The sequence below is a fragment of the Catharus ustulatus genome, chromosome 4 (genome assembly GCF_009819885.2).
Source record: "Catharus ustulatus isolate bCatUst1 chromosome 4, bCatUst1.pri.v2, whole genome shotgun sequence".
NCBI lineage: Eukaryota > Metazoa > Chordata > Aves > Passeriformes > Turdidae > Catharus > Catharus ustulatus.
This window is the reverse complement of record NC_046224.1, coordinates 12,917,263-12,940,854: the sequence shown is the minus strand read 5'-3', so window position 1 is coordinate 12,940,854 and position 23,592 is coordinate 12,917,263. Positions and strand designations below refer to the sequence as shown.

The window sequence follows — 23,592 nt, the reverse complement described above, 5'->3', positions numbered from 1 at the left end:
CGAGAAATGTCAGGCAAGAAGGGGCAGAAGTAAGAAATAAATTAGGAATTTCCTCTGGTCAGCAAATCTTCCTGACCATAAACAACTAATATATATCTGTATCAATATGTAAAGAACACAGAAAACTCATACAGAACAAGGCATCTGGATAGTTTTATCATTCCTTTACCTTAAGGACACTAAGAGAATGAGAGATAACAAAGGAGTAAGGCCCATATTTCTACTCTCCCGGGGCATGCATTGAAAACTTTGGCCTTGAACATAGATAGGACTTCTTTATCTATGAACCATATGTCAAGTCCCAAGCTTCAAGATAAACTGTACATAAACATGTTATCAGAGGTAGTCTTAGATTTCGTATTGCTGCTAGATAATATGGAACGTTTTTCACATCACACCTGCATAGCTTTGTTCTTTATCGTCCATTGTCCTTCAGGAAGTAAGGAAATATTTTAAAAATACACATTTATTTCTGAGAACCAGTTCCTCTGGGTTGGGTGCCTCAAAATGCCTACTTCTCAGACCATAGTCTGGAAACCTCTGTCAGACATGAGCAGGGAGTGAGGGGATGGTGGTAACCCAGCACGTGAAGTGACTTGGACACGAGTTTTACCTTCCCAAGGCCGCAGGGATGCGGGTGCCTGCAGAGCGGGCTGTGGCGGCAGTACCCGGACTGCTGAGAGAACCCAGCCCAGCAAACTTTTCAGCGCAGCACCTGGCGGTCGGAGCATTCTCGTGCTCCCAAACGGGAACCGGCCAGGAGCACAACTGAGTGCTTCCTTTTCCGCGGTGCCGAGGAGCAGTCCGGCCTGCAGGGGCAGAACGCGCCGGCAGCTGGGCCGCTGTCCCGCCATGGCTCCGGGGCTCCCCGTACCCCCAGACACGGCCCCCCGCCGCCATCTTGTTATCGGCGCCGCTCCACGCTGAGGGGCCCGGCTGTGGGGAGCCCGTGCCCGGTGAAGGGCCGGGAGGTGCGGTGACCTCTGCTCACCACGGTGAGGGGTCGGGCTGTATGGAGCCCGCGCCCGCCATGGTGAGGAACGGGGAAGTGCGGTGACCTCTGCTCACCACGGTGAAGGGCCGGGCTGTATGCAGCCCGTGCCCGCCACGGTGAGGAACAGGGAGGTGCGGTGACCTCTGCTCACCACGGTGAAGGGCCAGGATGTGTGGTGACCTGTGCTCACCACGGTGAAGGGCCAGGATGTGTGGTGACCTGTGCTCGCCACCGTGAAGGGCTGAACGCCGCGGAACCCTCGCTCGCCATGGTGGGGCGCCGGGCGCTGTGGAAATGCTCCCTGCAGCTCGTCGCGCTGCCCTCGGCAGCGGGCTGGTCAGGTGGAATGCCGCAGCCGTTCAACAGCTCCTATCGGAGACCTGCAGAGCCGCCGCCGTGGAAGGGGTGGAGCGGCACCATGGAGGAGGAGGAGAAGAGGGATGACACTCTTCAGGGGCGGCAGCAGCAGCAGCCCGGGAGGTGAGCGGCGCTCCAGCGGCAGCAGCGCTCTGGGGCCGGGGGTCTCTGCCCCCGCGCCTTCCTGTGGGCAGGGGGGAACCGGGCCGAGCCGAGCGGCGGCTCCCGCCCCGTGCCCGTCCGGCGAGGAGGCACTGCCCGGGCTGCCGCTGTCAGAGCCCGGCTGGCGGCCGGAGGAGCGGAGCACCTGCTCCGAGCGCGCCAGCGGGGCTCTCCAGACACACACGCGGTACCGGGGCCCCGCCGGTGAGTGTGGGGGGACTGGGCTGAGCCGCTGCAGGACGCGGTGGGAGCAGGGTACAGCGGGCGCGGGCACTCGCTCGGAAAAGTTCGCGGGTGGACGGGCGAGGTGGTGGAGTTGGCGAGCCCGGCTCCCGGCCGGGGAGGAGCGGCACAGCCCGGCTGTCCCCGGAGCTCGGCGTGAGCCCCTGCCCAGCTCCCTGCCTGCCGCCCTGGCTGGGCACAGACCCCGGCGGGCGCCAGCTCCGAAACCACCTGCGAGCGGGGGATCCTTTCGCACCGGTGAAAGAAACCCCGCAAGAACCAAGTCCTGCGTTCGCTCCCAGCGCAAGGCTTTCGTTGCTGTCAATTCACAGTAAAACGCTGCAGCAGCGCTCCGAAAGAAACAAGTTATATAATCACACAAAAAAAAATCCGCTTCATAGTGTCGGGGGCTTGGAGAATGTTTTCTTTTGAAGAGGAAGCACGAAAGGTGTTTATTGCCGTGAGAAGGGGGTTCGCATTGTATAGTGCGAAGTAGAGGATATTAAGGAGGTCATTTAATGTAATTAGTGCAGCCAAATAATCTCAATGATTGTCAATTATCTCTGTCAAGGATTTGAGGAAAGTGTTGTCTGCATGCAGTAAAATTAGTGAACTTATATAGAAATATTTTTTCTGGTGACGATTATGATTTCTTCCATTTGCTAAATGGCGATTTTGAAGCAAGTTCTTAGTTTTTAAAGGAAAGTACTATTTGTACTTAAGTATTTTTGTTTTCATTTTCAAACTGCACCAACTAAAGTGGCATCAAAATTAAAGATAGTGACAGGAAAACCAGTTTTATGGCAAAAAAACCTTTGAAAGGAGGTTGTTTATTTTTTTTATGGTAGCAGCTGTATCAGTTAAGAAAGTAGGTTGCTCATCTTGTTTTTAGATAACATTTTGAGGAAGACGGGCATATTCTTTTTTCTTAATAATTTAAGATTTATTGTAACAATTGTTTTCAAATATACTCCAAATTATCTCAGACTGAAATGCGTATTATAAAAAATAATGGGAAATTTTTAATACCTAGACGTTGGAAAGCTGTGTTTTGTTTAGTTATGATGGAGAGTTGTTTTTGGGAGAGGAGGAAGTGCAGGATGACAGTGAAACTGTTAAAATATAAATAACAGTTATTCAGCTTCTGCTTGGCCTCAAATCAAAAGTTATAAGAGGAAGCAATCCATTGTTATTTTATTCACTTGCATTAACTAAGTAGATTTAAGGAATAACCTGGAGAAATAGCTATTTCCTCAGCCTTTATAAGCTCAAAATCGAACCAAAACTGTTAATTATTCATTGAGAAATAGCTTTTAAGTTATTTTCAGCAAAAAGAAAGACAATTATTTTGTCTGTGTTGAGAAAAACAGAAATACTGCTATATTATTTAGTATCTTCATATGTAACACCTGCAGTGAAATTAGTTTTGCTTTTTGTCACATCTGTGAATAATTTCCTGATCTCCTTTTAATTTTTTTCAGTCTATTGCTTTAACTTTATAGGTTTAACTTTATAGGCAGTGTGAGCCCTACTTCTAATACATTCAGAGCTAGGACTATGGAAAATCACTTGCTCACCTTGTGCCTAAAGATTTGAGTAAGAAGGATTTTTCTGTAAACTAAATGTTGCACTTAGTTTAAATATTCTTAGAAAGTCTAAGAAAGAAGTTTTGTGTTGTATACTCTTGGCCTGTAACATCTTGGTGTTTAGCAGTGGTACAAGGAAGGGATCGTTTGGGTTTGAGTATCCTACAGCTGTGCCCAAGCAGATGAACCTGGCAAAGCTACTCAGGAAAGAGAGCTGGGCGTTGCCAAGTGACACTGTGAAAACCGTGCTGCCATCGTGCACCTGTTGTGAAAAACAAAGTTTGATAAGATGTGTGAATGAGAAATTGGGTGTTAAAGAATTTCTGTCAAGAGTTACCTCTTCCGTAAGACCTGTTACTGTGGTTGGAGCTGTAAGTCCTACTGCATGGTGAGTAAGGATTATGATAGAATAACAGGTTTTATTGCTTAAAATATTTGGAAATATTTTTGTCATGCTTTGTACTGGTTTTTGAGGGAAGGTTTCAGTGATATTCAGCTGTTTCTGGCAATAGTGTGGTGTTGTGTGTCTATTAAGATGTGTTTACATGAAACACTTTGTCTCCTTAAAACACCTACGTGTTTAGGATGGTGCCTTGAAAATTAGTAGATGGCTCATGTTTGTGTTTGAAGTATGCCTTGACTCTTCCATAAGAAGAAAAATTCAAACCACACAACTTCTAGTATTAAAAACTTCTGTTGTTGACTAACAACCAAAGCACTTTGCATTTTGTTTAGAGTATACGAAGACGTTGGAATTTAGAGTTGTGGGGTGGAATCAAAGGCTCTTTATATTTAGGAAAAAAGGGTGTAATGGAAAGCATTTACGTTTCGTGATGTTTCCAGTTTCCTTGAGTGTTGATGTTTTGCTGTGTCTGTGTACTGCCCCTTGAAATTTCTTCTTGAAATGGGTGTTTCAGTTAAAGAACTAAAAGGGTGCTATATTGGATGTGTTTTCTGGCTTTCCATATAAAGATTGGATGTTCAGAACTTTCATTATTTGGAAAGGCTGGTGACCTTTTGGCTTAACTTGTGTTAAGGCTGGTTTTTGAATAAGTGCATTGAAGAAAAGCATCTATTTCAACAAAGAAAAACTTTTCAATTCCTTATCTTAACTGACCTGGAAATTATTTGCTTGGATTTCAGTAAGTTTGAATTCAAATGTTATGAATAGTTCTGTAAGATCCATGTGCATATGGAGTGCATGTACATACATAGAGCAAGAGAGAGAATGTTGTTAGGACAAGCAAAAGTTGATTTTATATTGAAAATCAAGTAGAAAAGAAAGAATTTAGGGAAGTATTTTCATGTTGCAGACAAATTACATTGGACCCCATGTGCCTGGACTTTGAACTGAAAAGAAGGAATCAAAATAGACAAGCCTTTAAATATGAATATAAACAAAATTTTATGACTGTTTATTAACTTAAAAATAAAATGGAGTTCTCGGGTGTAGCTACACTTCCTGGACATCTGAAGTTTTATAGCGTTTTAAAGGATTATTCTTAGTGTGAGTCTAGAGGAAGTTTACGTAGGTATTTGTTCCTTTCTAGCATGGGGAGACAAGCTAAAAAGAAAATTAAAAGACTTGGTAAATGAGGTGGAGATAGCAATTGCACACATAAAAGTGCCAGAGTTGATGATAAATGAACTCTGGATCCTATGCATCAAAACCTTAACGTGATTTCTGTGCCTTTTTATGGAAACAGTTCTTACATTGCCTCTCTAAACACATGCTACAGAGGAAATCAGTTTTGTCCCATAGCATGTTCAAGTGGAACCTTAATTTCATTATGGGTAATAGCATTTGGGTTTAGTCATATCTACTTGACATTAAGATGTTAGATGGAAAACCTTTACCCTTAGGATGGAGTGTGAGCTTGTAGTATTTTAAAACTTTTTCTTGGTTAGGAAAAACATACGCTAACAGCTTCAATGGCATCATAACTTAAAATACAAACTACAAGATGTAGAGGCTGGTAACACACAGGATTGGCTAAAGTGTGTTTTTAAATGCTCAAAGTTTGGCAGTTATTTGTAACAGTAAACCCCAACCTGGCAAGGTGAGCCTCTGTCATTAACTGGAGTCATATCAGTAAGCAACTGAAACTAATGAACTACTCGTTTGCATAAATAGTTGCACAAGTGCAGCTGGTGCCAGAAGGCTAAAACTGGGCTCTGGATTCTGGAGCTGGGTTAGTACAAGTTTCATGTTTGCTCTTTTGGGAAAGCTTTATTGAAATTTCATCTAAGTGTGAAGGGCCATCCATGGAGATTGTAGTTTCTGATGGAATCCATGACTTACCTTAACATCTGTGTGCATATGCCATCTGCATTTTTTTTTTTTTTCCATTTAAAAATTGACTGCATTTGCTTTGTGACCCGGGTATTGTCTTGTGTACCACAACAAGCTGTAATGCACAAACCTTGCTTGTCTGTGTGGTAGTCTCAGTCCTGCAGGGCAGGTAAGAAAACTTTGATTCTAGCTCTTGTTCTTTCAACATTCTTCCCTATAAATTAACTAGTCATATGAAACTAGTTGTTTAGGGAGAGCAAAGGAAAGCAATTTCCTTTCTGGTGTAGGGAGATTTGACTCCAGCTTGCCTTTGGTGACTGCTTCAGCAATACCACAGAATTACACTGCTCTTGTGCTTAATCATAATGATAGTCTAGGCTGCTCTTTCAAATGTGATGGCCACAAGCCAACTTTTGGGTTCTTTTATTCAAGACTGCAGTAAAAGATGATGGTAGAGAGGAAAATAATTTATTTTAAGGACCTGTATCGCTAAAGAAATTGGCTCATGGGTCTGTCATCTCTGTTCTGCTGAGTGTCCCTGTGGACAGCTACTGTCATATCAGGGATCACAACCTAAACAGAATATGCGTGTAACAAAAATCTCCTATCATATCACAGATCATAGACATGTTTGGGGACTACAGAATGCTCATATTGGACAGAGATATTCCAGCTGGGGCACCTGGAAGCAAAGGGAAAGCAGTTATGTATTGTCCCAGATCCAGGATCTTTATTCAGTTGATACAATGCCTGCAGCTGGTCAGATTTAACCCGGCATTGAGAAATAATTTGCTCCAGGGACTACTGATGGCCCTGACTCTAAGGCCTATTTGCATCTGTATCCAGAGGCATGTAAAGGTGTAGCTGATAGGCATGAATAACTTTCTGTTGGTTTAGTTCCCCTAATGAATACCAGAAAAATAGGGGTGGAATGTGTAGTATTGGGAGTGGGCTGCCTTGTGGGTGGCAGGTAGCTTTTGAATGTGCTTGGTTATAATATGAAACATTACTATCTGAGGAGGTAAATGGAGAGTTGCAGCATCATCAGTACTAAGCATAAATGAAACCTTGGAAAGGAATAGATTGAAAATGAAAGAGTAGGAGGAATTGTTGAACCTAACTTGGTGGTACATGTAACTGAGCTGCACAGTGAATTCTGAATGGAGGGTACTTAATTCATTTTTTTTTTTAGACCAGTGCTGGCATAAGTAGTTTTTGTTTACAGCTATATATTCCTGTTCTCACCCTTCCCTGTCCTAACCAGTTTGTTGGTATAAACACTTGCATGGTTGCTCAGTGATGTAGGTGAAAATTAAGTGCTTCTCTAGGGATGGTAAGGTAAGAAGTCACTGTCAGCTAGACTAGTTTCTTATACAAGTTCATCATGTGGACAAAAGTATTTGTTTTTTGCGAGCCTGGGTGAGTAGTGAGGGCAGAAATTGATTGGCTCATGGTAGTGGCTGCTTAAGTAATACAGCTGCTAAAGAATAAGCCTAACAACAGATGACCATGGGTAGATGCCTCACCTTTTTTTTATTTGTAACTAGTCTTGATTTTCTCCATGATGTCTAAATAAAACTTTACTTTGTTTTACTGTTGATCCTCAAAGCTAGATAAAAATGATAAAGGACTTTTTCTAATTCCATGAGGCCTTTTATGGAAAGAACTATTCCTTTCTCTGTTATCAATTCTTTTATTAGTCTTTCTTGAATAGTACACAAAGACAGTGTAGAATCAGGATACTTAGAGATCTGTTGAATGAAAATTTTGGCAACACTTGCTACTATGGATTTTTAATGTAATTCGAATGATAGAAGTATTTGCAGATCAGCTAATGCAAACTTGAGAGATCTTTGTGTGAAATCCTGACTACAAGAGTGTCTGGAATAATTGCTGGTGTAACTGCTGTGCAATGATAAAAAATAGGCATAGTAAAAGAAAACTTCAAAATGTGTAGCAGTATACAGTTCACAGAAAACTCAGGTTCTTGTTCTGGTAAGTCTACAGTGGTGAGATGGAACAGCTTGAAGTACTGCACAATAAAAGTTTAAATGCACTCAGAATTTTCCAGTCTCAAACTGTTCATTAATTAAAGCAGCCAATTTCAAACTTGAAGGAAAAATAAAAGCAGAGCCAAAACTTAGCTGGAAGTCATTTGATAGTAAAGCTTGTGGGAACCAATTACTTACATGGTCCCTAGCATTTGCAAATACCTTTCCTTCTAACTGAAACAATTTTTTGTTTTATTTCAAACCAGAATGCATGTTTTTTGCAGTCATTAAAAATATGTATAATCAAAGAAAACTTCAGAGTTGTGTAGCTGTGTATGGAGAAAGCTCAGTCTTGTTCTGGTAAGGCTGCAGTGGTGTGAGTTTGCTGGCAATTTGCTGTCCCTTCTAGGTGATCATTAATGCTGCCTAGTTGTGGATGTAGTTTACCCAGAGAGACAGTGATTAAAAATGAACCAAACCCTTTACTTCAAAAAAGCAGAGAAATTAAAGGTATTTTGGAAGCTATGGAATGTTTACCAGGCAGTTTTAAAGTTTTGGAGAAGTTGTTGTGTTTCAGTAAACCATAGCTTCATAGTAATGCTTAAACTTTCAGGCCAATGGATTTGTTAAATAAGGACCACATTTCTGTGTAGAAAAGTGTAAGTCTGTTTTGGCCAGCTTGATGCTTAGTAGTATGGCTCTTAGTTGTGCATGGCTCTATGATTAGTAGGGAGAACTACATCCATTTCATTTATGGAGCAGCAGATGTTAGAGGAGACTGGGTGGAAGAAAAGGTGAAGACAATATATTTTATGCCTATGTTCAAGTACTTTGACTTGAAGCTCTGCTATGTTTAAAAGACCACTTAAAAAGAAAAATTTTAACGGGAGAATGCATCTTGTAGTGTTATTGTATCCTTCTTTTGAAACAGGGAGTATTAAAATATTTAGTTAAGTTTTTGTTATTTTCCTAAATAAACACAAGGCTCAAAACCAAAATATTTGTATCTAAATTTTCAGTTATATAAGCAAATCTAAAATAAACCATTTAGCCAAAACCTGTTGTCCTAAGGGCTATATCCTGTTTACAGGTGTAAGCCAGTTTAGTGGGATGTCAGACATGGATTTTCCATGCCACATCTTGCCAGATCTACAGCTTCACTCTTCCAAAAACCTGATATATGAGCTCTGCATTTTGATTCATGTTACTTCATCTCATTCATCAGCCAGTAGTGTTCTTCCCCTCTGTCTAGAACACCTTCTGGCCTTGTGGATTTGGCATGACTAATGTCTTTTTTATAAGTTTGTATGGCTTGGTCCATTTCCTCTTCTGGATTAAGTTGAAAGAACAAAGGATCTCTGAGGATGGAGAAAGAGGGTGGTTGCCTTGTGTCTCTCCTGAACCCCTCTTACAAAAAGTGTCAATGCACTTTCTGTTAGGGGTAGGTCACCTCATCCTGAAGGATGGGTTCCATTTGCCAGGAAAGCTGTTGAATGGTTTTATGTAGAATAGTCGCTTTTCTGTATATTTAAAAGTATAAAAAGATTTTTAAAAGTATAAAAAGATTTCATGTAGAACTTTACATAACAATAAATATTCACCAGGCATGTCATCCCTTCCCTCCATCCCTCCTTAGTGAACAGAATTCTACTCCAGTTTGATATTCATATCTCTATAGCTCATAATTTTTGCCACCATTCAAGAGTTTAAATTAGTGTTTCTAGTGCCAAACTATTATTTTTGCTTGGGAAGAATTTAGGAAAGCTGCCAGAAAAATCAACTGTGATTTGTGATTGGGTATTTTCTATTATTTAAAGTATACCTGCCAAATCTCCTTGTCTGTAGAGGCTTTCTATTGCAAAAGCATAAGAATCTCCTTGGACTAATAATTGGTTGAGTTTTATTTTAAACTAATGATATCTGACTTTCAAGAAATTATCATCTTCCTCTTCTATATAAGAAAACAATGTCATGAATATTGTAGGATATATTTAATCAGTTTAGATGGAGCAGAAATTATCTGGCAAGGCTGATACTTCAAAGGAATCTACAGTTCATCAGGGATAATTTAACCAATTGTAAATGTCTCCCTTTCTTATGCATGTAAAAGGTTTAAAGTATTCTGTGAGCACTGAGGTCTTTTATCCCTTCAGTTGCTTATGGAATACTAATGAAAGTAATATATGTGCATCATGTGGAAAATATGTTGGCAGACAGATAGATACCTGCAGTGCCTTAAATGCTTTGGCATTGTCTTTGTTTAATCAGCATGGTCGATCCCTGATTCCCCTAGGGGTTTGTACTTTCAGGATAAGATCAAAGGTTTATATGAAGATTTAAGCAAAATTCACCTATTTTAGAGATGAATGAATAGATAAACAGAAGCTTAAAAATAAAACTTTAGGCACTCCAGTCTCTAATATAAAATGTCTTGTAGAAGCAATAATTATAGTAGTTATATGTATTTAAAAAATCAGACATCTGAGATGTTAAGAGAATAATTTCCTGGAATTAAGTACCTATCTGATTAAACTTTTATGATTTGTTTTTATGATGTTTTCTAAAAGAGTAGCTGTTTTATGTCTGTGTGCTTTGCTAAATTAATAAACTAACTTGGCACTGAAAATGCTCTTTGAGGAATGCAAAAGACAAACCCCAAACCCAACCCTTAAGTTAAAGTAATAGTTAAAATATCCAGTATCATTTTTTGGGTATTCTGCCTGCCTTTTTGTGGCACTGATTCTTTGTGTTGCCTTTTACGTCTGCTTAAAATGCTATAGGTTAAGTCAAATGTTTAATTGAAGGCTGATTCTGGTAAACGTTTAGAGGAAAAAATCCTATAAATATCAACAGTTAAATTTAAATTATGATGCAGATGTGGTATCCTAATGCTAAATAGGAAATACATAAGTGGAGTGGTTTCAGTAAAATTGCAGGAAAACAGGAGTAGAGAAGCAAATACATAAAATAAGATTGTGAGCAGGGGTAAAAAAAAATCTATCAGCCGTGTTTTCTGAGTGGTGTTCATGCTTTTTTTATTAGAAATGAATTTTGATGTGTTGGTATTTTATCTCTACTGTATGGCACAATAATGGTTATTTTGTTAAGGAAATTTCACAATACTTATCGATAGTTGTATTCTTTGTAGCTGATACCATACTTAGTGTTTAGTCGTCAGCTACTGCTGAAATAGCAGAAATGGACTCTGCATTTGAAGTTGGAGCATCATCAGCAAATGCATTTGGGTTCAGTTTGCTGACACGTGTGTAATATCTTAGCTGTAATGTTGCAGTGAGCAATATATTTAATTTTCCCTGTAATTGAGCTTACAGGGGGCAGAGTTCTAAGAAAACTGTGAGCTTCAGTGCTGTTCTCTGACAATGTTGTTTGCATGGGCTGCCTTGGCTACATCAGCCCAACGCTTCTGAGTGTACAGCTGAAGTCCGAGTATTTGAGTTACTGAAACAGTAGATAGGCCAAAACATCTGGTGTAGAGTTTTCCACAGGACAAACTTCACAATTTGTTATTAAAAATTATTCCTGCACCTAAGTTTTAAGTAGTGCTGTCTGTTCATTACTAGTCATCTTCCAGTTTTGATCAGGTAGAATTTGTTAATGCCAGGAAGTTGTGCACTCATTGAACTGTAACCACTGTTTTTTTAAAAGGTAACAGAACAGGGTATTTACTTTCAAGATTTCAATTGAAAGTAAATAGAAAAAATTGAAGCATTTAGATTCAATTTAATTACTTTGGCAGCTTCTAAAATAAAATAGGGATATTTGCTTTTTTCTACCTTGGGTGTAATTTGATGATATTTGTAAAGTCTGTAACATTTAAGTGCAGTTTGGAATAAGAGACTCTGACTACTGAGGTTGTAGTTTTCTAAGAAATGTACCAGAATCGTGACTTCATAGAAGTAAGTTTTTCTCACTTATTTTCTCACTTTTCTTTATCTCACAATGGAATTAAGAGTGAACGTTGCAGCTGTGATTTAAAATATTTCAATTGTGACCTCTCACCAGTCAGTTCAGTTAAATGTGCACCAAAATCGTATTCAAAACAGTTATTTACTTTTTATAATGAACTTTTCATTTGTTTTAGACAAAATGCAAAACAGTGTCAAATATCTTTTGTGTTCTGAGTTTCCTGCATGTGTGTTGGTATAAGTAAAGTGTTAGTAATGCTACACAAGACTGCTGTTTCTACTACAAAACTAAGTCACTGTATAGGCAAATCCTAAGGTATGGTGTAGTTCCAGTGTCTCTTGCACAGACTTGCAGGATCGTATTACATCAGGCACTAAATATCATAAGTTTCAGGAGGAATGGCTATTCTTCCAAAATGTAAATTAAGGAACCCTTCCCCCCTCACTATTGCAGTTGGTAGATAATAGTGTTAGTATCTGAAGCTGTGCATTCCAGGGAGTAAAATTCAGCCTGAACTACAAAGAGCCCTCATGTCTACTTGCCACAGCATGTTTTTCAAGTCTTTTGTGTAATAGCAACTGTTTTAAAAGCATATTTTGTTGATAAAAAAAATACAGCAGATCATACGACAAGAAAGGTGGGCTTGTTTCTAATGTGTGTGAGAATATTCAGTCTTATGAATGTTGATGCTGGACCAAGAAAATATTGATTAATTTAAAATTTGGTTTAGTTCTCCTGAAAAAGGTATGGATAAGAACACAGACGAAGACCAGCCTTCAACTGCCTGTAACCAGTACCCTAAAGAAGCAGTGAGGAAACGTCAGAATTCGGGTCGAGGTTCCGGGGGCAATGATTCTTCCAGGACCTTCAGAAAAAGCTTCAGGCTGGACTACAGATTAGAAGAGGATGTAACAAAATCAAAGAGGGGCAAAGATGGGAGATTTGTCAACCCATGGCCAACATGGAAATCACCAACCTTATTAAACATTTTGAAATGGTCCTTCATGGAAAAAAATAACAGCAATGTGCCACGCTCAAAGCAGGTGAATACTTCCATGTTTTACTTTTGTGATTAAGACTGCTTTTACCTCTGCTCTAATCAATAAAATAGGACAGTTTCTAACTAATACTCATTAGGCATCTTCTGGAGGCTTTTCTAAGTCTTACTTTTCTGATTTTATTGATATCTTATTCTTTTCAAAAGGTGGGTTAATACTTTCTACCTCTTTAATTTTTGTCTCCTTGTTAGTCCCACATGCGTTAATTTGTACAGCTCAGTTTGTATTTATAAAAACAAAAAATTGGCCCCCTAGCTGAGTCATAAACCAGTTACGACCATTCCTTTTTAATAGATGTTGCCTTATGAAGCATACTATTAATTTAATTTGTGTTGCATGAAATAGCTTATTTCATGACATAGCTAATATTTTAAATTTTGCCTTTTTTTCCAGACGGCAATTTAATACATATGTTGCATCTCTTGCATGAAAATGTAATAGTTTCTGTCACCTACTTAAGAAGATACAATTCTATTTTTTCTGTTTCAGTACACCAGGAGAAAAAATTGCATATGTTAAAACTAACCTGACCAAGTATTTGTACTGAAACACTTAAAGTACAGTGGCAGTTTACTGGGTAACACTGTTATTTGTTCTTGGTGAAATGCTTTTCTCAGGTATTATATATGTAGGAGACAGGAGAAGCTTCTTTTCCATGACAAGTAATGGATACTGGAAAGCCATGGGTTATCTTTATGGTCACAAGAGGTATGAAGATGACTAGGTTTTGACAGAATTACTTCTCAGTGCATTTCTGATGTGTTGACTGTGCTTCAGAAATACCATGCTGAAGGGTGCACAACCAAGGACAGTATTTGTTAAGAAACAGGTGTTAATAATGCTTTTTAAGCATGCGAGAAGGTATGCACAAGCTATAAATCTCACAGCCAGTATTTAGGAAAGAGCTTTCTGTTTTGTCTTACCTGAATTACCTGTGAAGGAATTCTATCAGTTTTATGGGCAGGAAAGCCATGTCAAGCATTAATGCGTGATGGTCAGAGGTTTGGGGGTGTTTAAGGAACAAATAATCTTGGCTGTAATTTAATAATAATAATAATAAATAACTTAGAAGCACAGCAAACTTGTGTCAGTCTTGCAATCCCTTCCAGCAATTTACTTTTTAAAATTTGGTGTCTTCATTGTGGTGACAATGGTTGCATCAGTGTGTACAGCTTTCTAGACAGTGTGCTGGCCACTTTTTCATGAAATTCACCCCTGGATGTGTTCAGTTGCCTTTGACTGCTGCCCTATTTGGTATGTGTAGAACTGGCTCCATGTCTTCCCAGTGCCAGTCAGAGACCTGGGCAGTGACTGAAGTCCCTCGAAGGCAATGCTGAGGTGTACTGTGGAGTGCAGAGCATACCGCATGCTGATGGAGTGCAGAACTGCAGCACTCCCCTTTAATTTGCAGCTCATCCCTACAATAAAGAATGATCACAAAGAAATCAACAAGGTACTTTTTGAAAAGCCATCTCTCTGACCCAGTAACTAAGAGCTGATTCTATTTTTTTGCAGAGGAAATAATTTAATTAGGTACCTGCAATTATACAGGAGTTTGGTGAAGTAAATCAGAAACAGCAAAACCTAGATATGGATTAATGAAATGCACTCAGCCATTTTGATGCTTGTTTCAACCAGTTTTGTGCATCTGAGCTTGTTTAAGATTCAAACTAAGGGCTCCATACTTTATTTGTCACTGCTAGATGGCATATCCTTGAAGCTCTTGTTTCAGTTTCCAAATTGAGTTGCTATTATGCTGTGCAGGTTCAGTTTATCTGTACCAAGTGCTTTGCGTATGTAAAAATGAGCATATTATCCAGGATATGTGCTTGTGCTTCACTGTGGAAAAGCTATATGTATTATAATCATGCCTTCACAATGAGCCTGTATCATTATCCAGAATGCATGGACTTCCTGTATTTTCATTGCAGGCTTTATTAATAACTTTATTCAGTGCTATTGGAGGATCTTTAATTATTAGTTGTTGCATCAGCAGTTTTGTTTTCACTTCTGTAAAATCCCGTGGTATTCCAGTATGCACTAAGCGCCAAAAATCCCAAGCTAATCAGCTAGTCTCACCAAAGCCTGTCATGTGTTTTTTCTTGCTTTGCATTAGAAGGGAAAGAAGAACAGGGAGGGGGAAGGGACACACAACAGGAGGAATTTTTGTATTACTTGAGTAATGAAGGCAAGACAGTATTAAGCATGTTTTACTTCTTTTGGTAGCTGATTTGACATAATTGCTGTATTTCAAAAATCTGTTATAATTCTTCTAGCTTTAATATGTTTCTGGTTAGTCTGACAGAACAAAATGTATTATAGCAGGATGGAAGTTCCATAAGATATGTATTTCATTCATTATATAGCTTTATCCTGTCGTCTGAGTTTTAAGTATTTCATGTGAAGTATACTGCTAATAGAAGTTGTATTTTCATTTGAAATCTTATGAGTTGAGTATTGCTTATTGCTTTAAAAGGTGATTTTGATGTGCTTTTGTAAAATACTAAAAAAAAAAACAAAACCAAACAGCTCCAAGAACAAATCACATGCACCGAGAACGTGCCTGGTTTCTGATCTCATCCTCTAAGGAATCATTGGTTTGGATCAGAGGCCTGTGTATCACAAGCCTGAACAGCCCAAGCTCTGTACAAGATCCACAAGTTACACTGCCTTTGTGCTCTTGGTTTGTCTTGAGTTTTTTGTTAATGGAATTGCATTTAAATAGGTCAGGATAGCAGTTGTTCTGTCTATCAGTCTATCAACCTTCCTGTCTGACTTTTACGAATGCCTTTCATAGTGATTAGTTCTACCTTTAAATTGACTAATCTAAATACTTGATAGCGTCAATCCCAGGGACATCCCTGTAAAGCCTTTATTAGTAGTGCAGATGTGTTGTGGCTTTAGGCAGCCAAGTCCCAGTCAGCTGCTCACTTCCACCCACAACTGCTTGCACCCTAGTGGAATTGAAAGGGAAAAATCAGATTGCTTATGAGTTGAGATAAAGACAGTTCAATAGGTAAAGCAAAAACTGCATGCACAAGCCAACTAAGAAATTAATTCTCTTTGCATGGGCAGGCAGGTGTTCAGCCATCCCCAGGAAAGCAGGGCTGCATCTCATGTAACAGTTACTTGGGAAGACAAGACATTCAGTCTGAATGTACCCCACCTCCTCCTCCTTACCCCACATTTTACTGCTGGGTGCAATGTCATATGGTGTGGGATATCTCTCTGATGGGTTGGAGTCAGCTGTCACAACTCTGTCCCTCCCAGCTTCTTGCGTGCCCCAGTCAACTGGCTGAGATGCTATGTAAGCACTGCTCAGCAATAGCTAAAACATCAGTCTGCTGCCAGTACTGTTTCCAGCACAAATCCAAAACATAGCACCATATGTGCTACTGGGAAGAAAATTAACTGTACCCTAGGTAAAACTTGGTAGAATATGTCAGAGTCCCACTTAAGAACTTATTGTTCACATCTGCCTATTGGCCAGTTCACCATCCATTTAATATTGTTTATTAATATTGCATAATGCTAATTAAAAACTAATTTGTGCCAAATACTAGCAAAAATAAGTGAATTAATTTATTTCTGAGAAAATTTGTAGTCTAACTCTAAAACCAGCTACTTAAAAAGAACATTTTCTATTAAAAAATGTACCAACCGACCGAAATTGCATTTTGACAATTTATTAGGTTCTATATCTGAGTTTTATTTCTTTGATATAATCAAATTTGTTGATTTTTACCATGTGTAATTTGTTGGTTTGTCCTAATTTCCATTTTTGAATATTATGTTAGTTTTGTGTATCTTTCCTTTTTTTTTTTTAAATTGAAGTGTCACAATATATATGCTTCTGTGCTTCAGATTTCTGTGGCCAGTGTAGTTCCCATGTACTGAAAATGAAATAGAGGTAGGAAAATGATGCTTCTTTCTTGGAGAAGCCCATTTATCTCAGTATAAGACTCCTACTTTTCTTGTATGAACCAAGGGGTTATATTGTACTAACCTTATATTCAACTTTATAGAAGGTTATCTATTTCTCATTCCTGGAGACAGTAATGAAACTTCTTCAGTAAACATGCCTTGTCCATTAGCTCTCAGAAAAAGCAATTTCATGAATATTTTATTATTTACAGCAGAATTGCAGGGAGATGGAGATGTGCATGCTTTGGTTTTCCCAACATATGCCTTCCAAATCAATAAAATATTGTGGAGAAAGTAACTTCCCTGAAGCTGTCAGGACTGGTTTAGCAAGGCAACTCCCGGAGTCCTAAACTGTCACAGCATCAGCTGGACTTTTAAAGGAGCACAAGGTCAGCTCTGTATAAACTCACTGATAGTGCTAATCTGTGCTAGGCTGAGAGAATGAGAGCAGCAACCATGGCAGGCAGAACTTGACTTGGAACCAGAAGTACTGGGACTTTTGTGATTATGAGGGAGGGGAGTGTCAGGAGTCTAAAAGCTGCCCTAGCACATGAAAATTCTTCTAAAGCGATGTGAGGCGTTCAGACCATAAGTGCTGTGGAGGAGAGCCTTAGCCACATTGTGGCCAAACTGGAGATGGTCCGGAATTCTGAGAAGATTCTTTGATTGGTTGGGGTTTTTTTAATAGGAAAACTCTTATTTATTACACATAAAACTTCTGCGCTAGCACTTCAACCAAACTGCAGTGAAGAGCATAACTCTGGTTCAAAATGAGAGAATGAGTGGTGGTTGGGCAGTGAGTTTCAGTAGATAATGTACAGCCATGGCCTCCTTTGTGCCAGCTTGAGGATACACACAGAGTCAAATTTGAGCCAATCAAAAAGAGAACTGTGTATTTTTTACCTCTGGATTAATGTTCAGCCAGATCAGTTCTCTGACCTGTCATACTCAAGTAGGGACTGCAAAACTTGTCAAGCTGGAATAAGAAAGGAGGTGGAGGAACCTTTTCATAACCAAGCATATCTAAGTGCGTTAAGGTATATCTTTAAAAATTATTTTATTTTTATGAATGTTCATTAAATTATTGGCAGGATGGGAAGGCAGAATTGTAATAGCTAACAGTAGCCAAGTGAGATTAACCTTTGTGTGCTGCTTCTAGATATAATGAGGACAGAGAGAGGGCCTGATAAAAGAACAGAGCTTTTGTGGAGTGTGGCTGGGGAACATGGCATTTTCTTTCACCTGTGACTTACTTGTGCTAGGACTTGAGAGGATGCATCATTTAGTTGCATAAGCTAAACCTGAGTATTTGTTGAGTACCACTTTGTGTGTGTGTGTATACATATTCATTTTCAGGTGGAGGAATCCTTTCCTGGGATGTTGTTAGTGCCTTGCAGTGCTTTCATTGCAATGCTCCCAGACTCTACCAGGTCTCCTGGCCTGGTGAAATACTCTCTTCCCATTCTGGACAGAAAAGTGTAAATGTTGCAAAAACCTAGAATGAAATTAGGAGGAAGTAGCTGGGAAAATGGACATTAAAAAGGCATCTGGTGTGTGTTGCAGTTATCTGCATAAAAGCACAAACAAAGTACAAGTATTGACTATATTGGTTTGTGCCTTGTATGCAGTTTTTGTTCCATGGCCAAGTACATTCTGAAATCTCTCATGCATATTGTGTTCTTTTCTGCCAGGAACTTGACAAAGAACTTCCATTGTTAGAACCTTACTTTGTTCAAACGCCAGAAGATGCTGGGAAAACAGGAGCTGGTATGCGAGTCACGTGGCTGGGACATGCCACAGTTATGGTGGAAATGGATGAACTTGTATTTCTTACTGACCCAATCTTCAGCCAGAGAGCTTCCCCTATTCAGCTGTTGGGTCCCAAGCGCTTCCGAGGGCCCCCGTGCACGGTGGCGCAGCTCCCCAAGATAGATGCGGTGTTGATCAGCCACACCCACTACGATCACCTGGACTACAACTCCGTGGCCAGCCTGAACGAGCGCTTCGGGAGCGAGCTGCGCTGGTTTGTGCCTCTGGGGCTCCTGCAGTGGATGCAGAGATGTGGTTGTGAGAATGTGATTGAACTGGATTGGTGGGAGGAGAACTGTGTCCCTGGTCATGATGCGGTAACTTTTGTCTTCACCCCTTCCCAACACTGGTGCAAAAGGACTGTGACAGATGATAATAAGGTTCTCTGGGGCAGCTGGTCTGTCTTGGGACCTTGGAATAGGTTTTTCTTTGCAGGAGATACTGGATATTGTTTTGCTTTTGAACAAATAGGTAAAAGGTTTGGACCTTTCGATCTTGCAGCCATCCCCATTGGAGCTTATGAGCCAAGGTAGGAAAATGAGTTTGCGCAAAATACCTAAATGAAATTGCATACTGATGACAAAAAATGCACCCAGAAGTTAAAACTATAGGTGTACTTTATTAAAATGTATGTGTGATATTTCTAGAGTTTTTACTTCAGACTTAAGGACAGCAAGGATGAATCAGCAGTCTTTCTTCCCTTAAAAATGTTGAGTAAAAATCTGGAATTACTCTGTGCCTTTTTTTCTGAAACAGCATCATTCAATCCAGCCCATTCCAGTGTATGTCATTTGCTGCATTTTTCTCTTGCTTCAGTCTTAACCCTGATTTTGCAACTTACCTGGAGATAAGGATGACTTGGTTATAGAGTATGAAAGATCTGTTTGCTCAGGAGAGCAAACTTTTCTCCTTTTGGAGAAAACATTTGGGCAATAGTACTCATATAATGCTGGAAGGAAAGCATTTATGGGCGAGGAAAAAAAGATGGGAATCCAAATAGCGTGGTAAAACTTCGGTATCTTTCAAGAATTGTCAAATTCTCTCTTCTGTTTTGCCTGTTCCCTTGGGCTATCTGTGAAGCATACACTTTTTGGTGTGTACTGCTAGCACAAAATTTTTTCAGGGATGGATTTAAACTTTTGGCCTTAATGCCTCAGGGCACTAGGAATATGTCCTTAACCTATTGAAAATAGAGATAAGAAAAAATGCTTCCAAAACAGAGTACAACAAATGGGCTGCTATTTGATGGGTTTGTTGGTATATGTTAGTTTCCTGATCCCAAGTGTTCTGTATGTTGTCCAGGTGTATATGTTTATGAGGTTTTTTTATTAGGCAAGCATATATTTCTTTTTGTTCTTTGCAATAGAAGTAAAGGAGAAATCTTGCACTGAATTAGGTGACACAAAAAAGTGGTTCTTTGTTTTGGTAGGTGGTTTATGAAATACCAGCATGTGGATCCTGAAGAAGCAGTAAGAATCCATATTGATGTTCAAGCAAAGAAGTCTGTAGCAATTCATTGGGGAACCTTTGCTTTAGCAAACGAGGTAAATTGCAACACTAAACATGAGTTCAGATTTTCAAGGACGAGACAGTCATTACTGAAGCTTTGCTTGTGCAGTTTAACCTACACATGTGTAAATGTAAACTTAAAATGTGAACTTTGTATGAGTGAAAAGTTGTAACTCTATATACTACTGTTCAAAACAATGCTTAGCTTTTCATAACCAATTACGTAAAATATTTCTATGGTTAAGAAAGTACAGAGTTATTGAAGCAAATGTGGAGGATTTCTGACATCCAGATGCTGAGGAACATAACAGATGAGGACACATGCAGTATTATGCAGTGTTATACATTACATTATGCAGTAATAAAAAGAGTGGTGCATCACTTGGAGATAGCATGAACTGCATGCCTGTAGGTCAATACAGTATTTATGAATTATGTCTGTCTAGTAAATATATAAAAAGTATTTTTAATAGTTGATTCAAAGTTAAAACCAGAAAGGATATGAAAAATTGAGTTATTCTGAGTTTTTGATGGGTTTTTTTTGAATGTTTTATTCCCCTCTACTCCCACCCCCTACAAGTCCACAGATCTAATAAGGTTACCCAGATACCTTCACAGCAACTAAAGATGCACTGAATAGGAAGTTATCTACATTTGCTTTGATGTTGTCTGGTAGCTGTTTTTGAACTTTTTTTGCATCAGTCGCATCACTTTACCTCCTAATTCATTCCTGATAGTGTGATCACCTGATGTCAAATGTTCTGTCCCGTCTATGCTCCCTCCCAGGTAATCATGCAGCTCCGTGGCAGAGTGTGCAGAGAACACAAAACGCTTGGCTAGAACATTTCCTGTCCCCAGTGTTTCCAATAAATTGTCTTACTAGTGCCTGCGGTTACTGTGTATTTAGGAGCTCAAAAACTGATGATTGCTCCTTGACGATGCCTTTCGAAAATGTACCAAACAGAGCGCAGTTACTGGAGAGGGGCCGCAGTGAGGAGCCGAGTGTTCATTCAGGAGCGCTGGCACCTGGGTTCACAGAGCGAGGCGAAGCACCGGCTGCTGGCGGCCAGCGCTTCCTCTGGAGGGATCTAGTGCTGACAAGTTGAGCCTTGCTCGTTACTCTGCAGCTGTCAATCAGTGTTCTTATCGTTCAAAAACTTAAAATGAACCCAGACATTTTAATTTGACAAATATCCTTCTCCTCCTCCTCCTTTTTTAGAGCAGTGATTTTTGTTTTTTTCTCCCTCAGAAATGTTACAGTGGTTATCTTTTCCCTCATATTGTTCTCATTTTTTTCAGTATTACTTGGATCCTCCGATTAAATTGAATGAAGCTCTTGAAAGATATGGCTTGAAAAAAGATGACTTCTTTCTCTTGCGCCATGGAGAATCACGGAATTTGAATAAAAATGAAAACTGAAACAGTGTCAGTTCCTTGTAAGCCCTGTTTGATTTGAACGAGCAATTAATGTTACAATACTATAATAATGTATGTACACAATAGATTTTTTAGATTGAATTGGATTTCTAAATGCCAGGTTTGTCTTTGTTTCAGAACTAAAGCTTGCATACCAATTTCATGACAAATTTTACTAGTTATATTGTTTATAAATTTAGAAGGTGACCTAAAAGTGGTTTATATATTAAGTGTTGTCTGGGAATAACTTGCTCTGATGTGCACCACTGTTAAAAAAAATATTTTTAAACTCTTCATATTACCTGCAGCAGCAATAATAACTTCAGCACAGAACATATTCTTAGGATTAATGGCTGACTTGAATTATTCATTGTTAGACTGTCATGTCCGACTTGTTAGTCTTCAAGTTATGCCCTGCACCTTGATAGCTTCACTGTATGTTTTGTGGGGTCAAGTCTTCCAATACAGCTGTGTTATTAAAGCACAACCATGGTAAAATTGTTTCACTCTTCATGTATTAATGAACCACAGAAGCTGAATTTTACATCAAAGAAATGTGCCTTTTAAAGAGAGAGATGGTTTAATATTGCATTATGGATGTGTAAAACTAACTGCTGGCCAGAGTATCTGCACACTTTTATTGTTTTGTCTGTGTTTTTTAAGTTCAGTATGAATGCATCAATTGCAGCACATGAAGTGGAAAAATCTCTTAGTGTCGCTTGTCCTTGCATTAACTCAGCCTTTTTCTAAGTACCCTTTTTTTTCAGTAGAAAGTCTTAAGCAAGGGCTGTGGTATTTTTTCTAATAGCTTCCCTATAATTTTAAAGTTGAATGAGAGATTACAACATTGTTCAGTGTTATAAAACTTGGCCAAATGTGTCTGTATCAAATTGTCTTGCTAATTTACAGAATTAAAGCCTATTGTTGCCAATAAAAAGGGTTGTTATTCTCCTTTGTAATTTCATTGGCACATCATGTTTTGTTTATGATTTCTTTTGGTCTGTGGCATATGTGGGTTGTTTTTGGGGTTGTTTTTGCTCTTGATGTATATTTTATTTTCATATCCCACAAAGATAAATATATATAAAGAAGACAAATTATTCAAAGGCATGAACTTCTGGCAACTAATGAAAACCAGATTTCATGGTAGGAACAACTAATCTTTTAACTGTAGACAGTTACCAAAACTGGTTGAAAACTACCCTATTATTCAGTGTTGAGGGTGTTTCAGAGGAAGTCTCTGGTATTTGCACAACAGCTTCAATCACAATTTGGGTGATCCAGTGTATATCAGCTGTTTGTAATGTTGTGGAGGACACCAAGCTGCAAGAAATTTCAAGTACTTTGAATTTTAAGTTTAAAATTAAGGTTGGTTTTGTTGTGGGTTGTTTTCTTTTCCTGTTTTTATAATCATCAGTATGTTATTCTGTAAAATTATGTACTTTAGAAAGAGTGAAATTAAAATACAGAATACCTAGATAAGCAGCCACAGAGCAGAGAAATACTGAGTTACATGGAACAGAAACTAGATGTCAGTAATGACATATTTTGGTTTAGATCTGTTAATTCACAACATTTGCACCTAGAATGGTGACCATTATGTTTTGCTTGGTGCTGGTAAGATTCCACCAAGTGTGTGGGGTAGGTGATAAAAAATGAGACATCTGTGCATAAAAGCACATTGGAAAGTCTTGCATGATTTCAAAACATCTCAACAGCATTGCTCTATGAAGAAAGCATTTAAAAATAATTCTTTCTAGGCCAGAAAAAGAAAACTGAGGTAACACTGTAAGTTCTCATGTATTTTTAGAAAAGGTCACTTTTTTCTCTCAGCTGTCAAAGCAACGGTTAAGAGATCAACCCTATCAAAAAGATATTTGAGAAACTTATTTTTAGGTTGGAGAACATGGAAAGGGACATCTAAATATCTCTGTTGTTGAGCTTAAGAAACCATGTATCAGTTATACCTAGAACATACTGGTCCTAATGTCTTGTTAGGAGAGGAGACTGGCTAAGTTCTTAGTGTCTGGCCTAGTCTTTATTTTTCTCAGATTAATTCTGTAGCAGAAAACATTTGCAAACATTAAGGGATTGTAGTGTAGCTTGCTTATTACAAAATGTACCGTGTTTTAAGAGCAGTGAGAAGGAGAAAAGGAAGTTCACTGTCCATGTAGCAATTATCAAGTTTCTGACTGGGAATCATGCCAACTTCTATTTCTGCCTTAACTGTATTCCTGGTGTGTTAAAACTACCTATGTGGATAAATTAGATATGTGTGGCTTTACCCCTGTATTGATCAGGGCATGGTGTGTCACAGTTTCAAGGTCATATTTTTCTTGCAGTT

At 39.1% G+C, this 23,592-nt stretch overlaps 1 protein-coding gene across 1 annotated transcript; it reads left to right on the top strand.

Moving 5' to 3' along the window:
- Positions 1–837: 837 nt before the first annotated feature.
- NAPEPLD (N-acyl phosphatidylethanolamine phospholipase D) lies at positions 838–22,212 on the top strand. The gene is given in 7 exon segments (XM_033056975.2): positions 838–875; positions 877–938; positions 1,126–1,474; positions 12,263–12,575; positions 18,206–18,852; positions 19,753–19,867; positions 21,132–22,212. Coding segments are annotated over 7 exon segments (1,629 nt in total). The 5' UTR covers positions 838–852; the 3' UTR covers positions 21,252–22,212.
- Positions 22,213–23,592: the final 1,380 nt, after the last annotated feature.